Here is a 6,748-nt window from a genome sequence, read left to right as displayed (position 1 = left end):
AATGGGATGGGAAGGGAGGAGGAGGCAGGTTTGCTTTTCCAGTAAGAGCTAATGGGAACGGAGGGCTCTCCTGAAGTGGAGCGGAGGAGGCTGGGGCTGGGATTGGGATGGGAGGGGAGGAGGAGGAGGCAGGTTTGCTTTTCCAGTAAGGGCTAACGGGAACGGAGGGCTCTCCTGAAGTGGAGCGGAGGAGGCTGAGGCTGGGAGGGATGCAGCCGCTCCCGGGGTGAGGCAGAGGAGATGTGGGGAAAAGGGAGCAGAGGAGTGCAGGTGCGGACGAAGGAAGCATCGCTGACGCCTCCCCAACCCGTCCCCAGGTCCCCCATCAGCAGCCTGCCGACCCTCTTCGACCAGACAGTGTCCTGTAGCAGCAGTGGGCAGCTGGAGAATGTTCCCCAGGCTACCCCAAACATCGAGCAGCTCCTGGAGAAGCAGGGCAACGGGGAAGCCGGCGTAAACAGTGAGTGACTCAGGGCATGGGCTGCGGGAGGAGAGGGCCTTGTGCATGTTTGTGTGGGAGCCAGCTGGGATTTTGCCCACAGGCAAAGGAGCCGGGTGGGGGACAAAGCACTAGTCTGTGCCATGGGGGAGTAGCTGGCAGTGGGACTGTGATCTGGGGCCAGTCTCCTCTCCCAGCCTGGTCTAATTGCGATACCTCCTGTGGATCCCCTTCTCCTCTTCCCTCTGTCCCCCATCCTCTCCCCTGACCCTGTCCCCCTTCCCCCCTTCCGTTCCCTGCAGTTGTAGAAATGCTCAAAGCCCTGCACTCGCTGCAGAAGGAGAACCAGCGGCTCCAGGAACAGATCATGACGCTGACGGCCAAGAAGGAGCGTTTGCAGCTCCTCAACGTCCAGCTCTCCGTCCCTTTCCCCGTGGTGACCAGCAGCAACGGCCCAGGCAGCCAGGCCCAGTACATCCTGCCTGCCAACGGTGAGGGGACCGGTGGGATGCATCCCCCTGTGCCCCTTCATAGCGGTGCCCTGGGGTGTGCGGGAGGGGGCCACGGTGGGGAGGATCTGACCCATTTATCTCCCTGCAGCCACTGGCAGTATGCAGTGTCCCTCGCTATTGCTGTGGCAACGCCAGGCTCCACCCCTGACTCTGCACCCTCACTTCTTTCCTCCCTACAGTCTGCAACAACGATTCCTTGAGCATCAGCAAGAGCCCCCCGTGCAAGAACAGCTTTGGGATCGAGAACTCGCTCTCCACTTCTTCTGAGGTACACTGGCCACCGCATCTGCCAGCCAGCTGGGGAAGGGACTCGGGGAGGGAACAGAGCAGTGCAGTCCCAGTACTCTGACTTGGTGTCCAGCTCATAAAGCCTGCTAGTCCAGGCCCAGAAATCAGGTTTCTTTCTCTGGAGTGCCCGTTCTTCAGTTCATCTCAGTGCTCAGGGTCTGAGTAGAGCAGCTGAGGCTGGGAGTGTGAGGTGAGAACGCTTCTAGGTTATTCTGGCCGCACTTTTAGAGATCCAGCAAAGCATGTCTGAGTTCTGGGACCCCTCTGAGCATACACCTGCGCTTGCACTCACAGCCCCCCTTCCCACCCCCAGCTCCTGCCCAAAGCACCTTGGAGCTGAGCTGACCGTTCGCAAGCTGCCCCAGTCCGATGCTCTTATGTCCGTTTCTCCCCCAGGACCCTCATTCAGGTTGCCCCAGCAGGAGCAGCTCTTCCCTGTCCTTCCACAGCACTCCTCCGCCCCTGCCCATGCTGCAGCAGAGTCCTGCCTCGCTACCCCTGCCCGGGGTGCAGCAGGTGAATGGCCTGGCCAGGGTGGCAGGCAGCGGGCTGGGGGGAGGCACCACCGCCAGCCACAGCCTCTCCACGGTGCCCATGGTGGACGGCCTGATGGGGACCCTGGCAGGAGGCCAGCAGATGCCCATCAACGGGATCCTGGGGAATCTGAACGGAGCTCAGGCCGCCCAGCCTCCGAGCGCGCTGACGCAGGCGAGCGGGCCTCCGACCTTGCAGCTCTCCACCAGCCTGAGCAGGTGAGGAAGGGGAGCTCGCGGGGACAGCCCTGCCCTCTCCAGCAGAAGCTTAGCACCGGGAGGGAGGGAGGCAGGCCCGATGTATGCAGGACCAAGACGGGCTGCGCTGACGTTCCCTGCCCTGCTCCCCTTGCAGCATGCCCAGCCTGAGTCCCCTGACAGAGCAGCAGCGGCACGTCTTGCACCAACACGAGCAGCAGCTCCAGCAGCTTCAGCAGCTCCTGACTTCCCAGCCGCTTAATCCGGTAAGTGTGCCTGCTGGCACCTTTTATCTGATGAGCTGTTTAATGGGAAAGGCTCGGAGCAGAGAGGAAAACTTAGGGCTCCCTCCTTCACATGAATCCCCTGCCCACAGGGCTGCCAGAGTCATGTGCCTTTTCCTTGGCTCCCGGCTGCTGTGGGTGGAGTGAGGAGAAAAGCTTTAGGCAGGAAGGTGCGGCACCTCCTGGAGGCAGGGAGATGGTGATTTGAACTTTCTCGTACAAAGGAAAAAATTTAATCTGAGTTTCCTGCATCCTGAGGGTGTGAGAACATGGTAACGCTAAGCCACTGTAAAGCCAGGAGTGCTGTTACCTCCTCCAGCCATCTTCGAATGCAAATCGCGTCTGCTCCTGCTGCCGCGAGCACACGGGTCTCGGGGCTTGCAGATGTGCTGAGGCCCGCAGGAGAAGGGGAACTCGCTTGAGGACGCTGCTTGAGTTTAGAAAGAGATAAGCACTAAATTGCTTAGTCCTGAGGCAGGTGAGCCGTGTCTGGGCACATTGACATGGAGAACTGGAGATGCCGGGGGACTGCGTAGGTGGCCGAGGACTTCGGGGTCAGAAAAAGGATCAGGCAGCTGTTCTGAGGATCTTGGCTCTCTGCCTGCATCCTCTTGGGCAACACAGCAGCCCTGTCCCAGGCTGTTGTGGGAATGGCTGCACAGATAGATAGATGGTAAACAAGCCCCTGAGCGTGCAAGAACCACGTTCCCTTGCCCTGCAGGAACCTCTGTGCTGTCCCTCCCCTGCGGCGGAGTTGCACGGGAGTGCTAACAGTTCCTGTCAATGAAGCTGGGCTCATTTATCTCTCTCGTGAACTCGGCCCGTGGAATTGGATAGATTTCTGGGTCAGGCTATTTATAACCCGGGAAAAGCAAATTTCAAAGGGCTTCTCTTTACAGCAGCTGATGTCACCGTGTCATCAGCTGCATCCCTGTGGGTACGGGAACAATGTCAGCTCTCAGCCTGCCGCATTGGTCGATGGTTGCTATAGTGATTTCCACAGTTTGGTTGGATTTGAAGGCTGTGGAATTGGATAGATTTCTGGGTCAGGCTATTTATAACCCGGGAAAAGCAAATTTCAAAGGGCTTCTCTTTACAGCAGCTGATGTCACCGTGTCATCAGCTGCATCCCTGTGGGTACGGGAACAATGTCAGCTCTCAGCCTGCCGCATTGGTCGATGGTTGCTATAGTGATTTCCGCAGTTTGGTTGGATTTGAAGGCTCCCTCCGGGTGCAGGTGAGCCATGGCCTTCATCCCCCGCCGGGCCCGGCTCACCTACACCGACCCTGTGGGTCAGGGCTGAGCTGTGAAGCGGGATGAGCTGGGGAAGGAAATTAGCAGCTGATCTAGAAATTCAGGATAGCGAATGCCACAGACTTCAAATCCACGGGTGGGCTGTTTGGGAAGAGCTGAGTAGATTTGTGTGCCTGCCGGTGTCTTAGGGAGGGTCAGCTAATCCTGCGCTTCAGGAGACAACAGGGTTGGAGAGGTCATAAGCACGGGCTGTTAATGAACACAAGATGGACTGTTCCCCTCTCTGCCTGGAGAGATGTGGTCAAGGGGCCTTCCTCCCTGTCCCCGGTAGCTTTGCCTGGGATGGGGAGTGCTAATGTGGCTCCTGGCTCCTTTGTGTTAGGTGTCACCTCTTCCTGAGCCCTTTGCCCCTCTGACTTCTCTTCCTCACCCTTCCCTGCAGGAGCAGCAGGCCCTGGTGTTCCAGATGATGCAGCAAATCCAGCAGAAGAGGGAGCTGCAGCGGCTGCAGATGACGAGCTCGTCCCAGCTGTCCATGACCAGCCTCCTGGCAGCCACCTCCGCCCCCCTGCACTCCAGCACCAGCGCCCTGATGACCCCAGCCCCTCAGCCACCCCCCAGCAGCAGCTCCCTCCTGGCCTCCCTCTCCCCCCAGCAGCTCAACCCTAGCAATGCCCTCATGGCCCCCCAGGCCACCCCACCGCTCAGCACTCCTGGGAACAGCCTCCTGGCTTCGGGGACAGGCATCCCATCCGTCCTTACAGCACAGACTAACCCGTTTCTCAACCTGCAGGCTGATGGCAACACCCCGAAAGGAACGGTGCGTATGCTGCTAGCACTACCCTAAACCCCACCGAGCTCGTGGTGCTAGGCGCTGTACAGACCCGGGGAGAGACAGTCTGCGCTACAGTTAACTTGGGGGAGCAAGGCCACTGCTTAGGCAACAGAGCCAGAACGCTGCGCTGGCTTTGCTGCATCCCTGACTAGCCAGTGTCACGTCCTGATCCTACCTCCAAGGACTTCTGTAGGGCCCAGAGAGGGTCGTGGGTAGGCACAGAGGCTCCCGAGGGGCCCGTCCGTGTGTGTGTGCAGACACGCACCAGACCTGCTGCAGAAGCAAGGCAGAGACAGGCTGTAGATTTGTCTCTGTTAACCCTAAGACTTGGATGGGACAATGTGCCCCTGGCAGTGCTGGCCCTATTGGAGCCTCGAGATGAAATGCGAAGGTGACTGCATGTTGAAACCCCGGGTTTAGAAGGAATCTTGCACCCAGGAGGAGAGGTTGTGAAGAGGTTTACAGCCTCGCTGTAAAGCAGCCTTGTACTGGAACACCAGTGCCTAGGGACTGATGGTGTGACACTTTCGTCTCTCCTCCATCCCTCCCCTGGCCTATACCTGTACCCAGAAGGTCCAGTCCTGGTTGGAGACATTTAGGAGCCAAAGGCCAGGGTCGAGGGGCCAGTTCGGCCTGAACTGGGCAGAGGGGAACCCTGGGGCTCCCGTGTCTCCGTTGATCTCGGAGGAGCCTGAGAGGTCGCGGTGAGCAGGGCCAGGTCTGCAGCACAGCAGGGCTCTCTGCTTCTGCCCCCTCGTGTTGCTGCCCGTCCGGTACTGATACCTGTCTCCTCTGCGTCTCTTTTTCTGTTTGTTTTTAAAGAGCATGAATGAAAAGGGAGCTCCTCTTACCCAGGACAAGGGCTAAGCTCCCCCCTCACCCCGAACAAACCAGCAGCCAACTCCTCTCAGCCAGGGGAATGTGGCTTTCCACAGCCAACTTTGATACTGTTAGAGCAATGAGCACAAGGCTTCCGAGAAGCATTTCCTGCCGCTGGGCAATGCCAAGAGGTGCTTTGGAAGACAGTACGTCTGTGACCAAGCCCTGGTATCGGGAGGAGCGAAGGTGGGGGGCTGTCTGCCGCCCTGCTCCGTGCCACACATGCTCAAAATGAAGCTGTGTTTCCACGCAGAGTGGAGGAGAGAGTTAACACCAGATGCCTGCCAGTCTCCTCCCTGCCGTGAGTGCAAGCGTGTGTTCACGTGTGTGTGTGTGTAGCTCCCAGGCCAAGGCACTAGAAACCATCGAGCATCCTTGGCCAAGACCTCGGCGGAGGGGAGGCCCCTCTGCTGAGGACTCCTTGCTGCACAGTGCAGAGGAACCTGGCAGTGCCCGCAGAGGCAGCACTGGATGTGACACAGCTGGGGAAGCGGGACCTGGTGGCAGTGCCTGCGTGGTCTGCTTCGCCCAGCTGGGGAGGTTTAAGAAGAAGTTCTGTAGCGGAGATTTCTCACCTGCTTTTCATCCGCTGGGCTCTTGGGATGCTCTTCTCTCTATAGCCATCATATGAAGCCCCGACACCTCAGCTGGATCCAAACCCAGCCTGAAAAGACGCGAGCGGTGGAGCGATGGGTAAGGACTGGTGCTTGGGGAGGAGGTGAAAGCCACCTACTTCTTCAAAGGACATTGCCACATCTGCTCTACCGGCTGCCGTCAGTTCGGTGCTGTACTTCCCGTGTGAAAAGCACACTCCTGCTCCTCGTGCCGTCTCTCACTCTTTTTTTCCTTCCAAGATTTCCAAAGGCTTAACATTTCAGCTTGCAAAGGGGGCTGTAGCCAGTATTACCCCTGTGGTAGCCAACTTCAGACGGTGCGTTTGAAGCTGGCGGTTGTTTCCCAGGCCTAAACTGGGAGATGGAAATGTGCACGGGGAAGAGAGAGTCCCAAATCCGGTACCTGTTCTTTCTTACCCGCCACAAATCACTCCAGTCTGGCCAAAACGTGTTCTTCCACTGGCCTTGGGCACTTCAGGAAAGGGATCTCCAAGCAATGGGACAATTACCGGTCTCCTGAGCTAGGACATCGGACCCTTCGTTGTTCTCCACCTTTTGACCTTAACTCCGTCTTGCAGCCTGGAACCTCAGCGGAGAAATCGGCTTCCTCCGAGCTCGGATGCGATGGATTGACTGAAGGACAGGTGGGGCAGCTCTGTGGAAGGGCAGCATCTACGTCAAACGTACGAACGCCCCTTCTTTTCCCCATCCCGTGGTTCAATCCAGATCTCCTGGGGGCAGGCGGGAAGACTCCAACTAATAGAAACTCTGAGGGTCTTAAAAAAAAAACACAAAACAAACCCCAAGTTGTCAGACCTTAACGGATATTTTTCAGCACGTTCCTACTGCCCCTAACTAGTTTGCACTATTCAAATTCGTCAGCAGTGGGTCTGTGCTGATAGTACTAGAAA

The 6,748-nt window shown here is 57.9% G+C and overlaps 1 protein-coding gene across 1 annotated transcript in view; it reads left to right on the top strand.

Moving 5' to 3' along the window:
- Window positions 1–5,523, top strand: part of MLLT6 (MLLT6, PHD finger containing) — a 46,550-nt gene extending 41,027 nt beyond the window's left edge. Inside the window, 7 exon segments of the mRNA XM_009637039.2 lie at window positions 287–460; window positions 742–930; window positions 1,131–1,219; window positions 1,636–1,991; window positions 2,128–2,236; window positions 3,952–4,329; window positions 5,167–5,523. Of these exon segments, the coding sequence (XP_009635334.1) occupies window positions 287–460; window positions 742–930; window positions 1,131–1,219; window positions 1,636–1,991; window positions 2,128–2,236; window positions 3,952–4,329; window positions 5,167–5,211 (1,340 nt within the window). The 3' untranslated portion in view covers window positions 5,212–5,523.
- The last annotated feature ends 1,225 nt before the right edge of the window (window positions 5,524–6,748 follow it).

The sequence above is a fragment of the Egretta garzetta genome, unplaced genomic scaffold, assembly GCF_000687185.1.
Source record: "Egretta garzetta isolate BGI_Z169 unplaced genomic scaffold, ASM68718v1 scaffold324, whole genome shotgun sequence".
NCBI lineage: Eukaryota > Metazoa > Chordata > Aves > Pelecaniformes > Ardeidae > Egretta > Egretta garzetta.
Note: the sequence above shows the minus strand (reverse complement) of the source record. Positions and strands in the feature narration are given on the sequence as shown.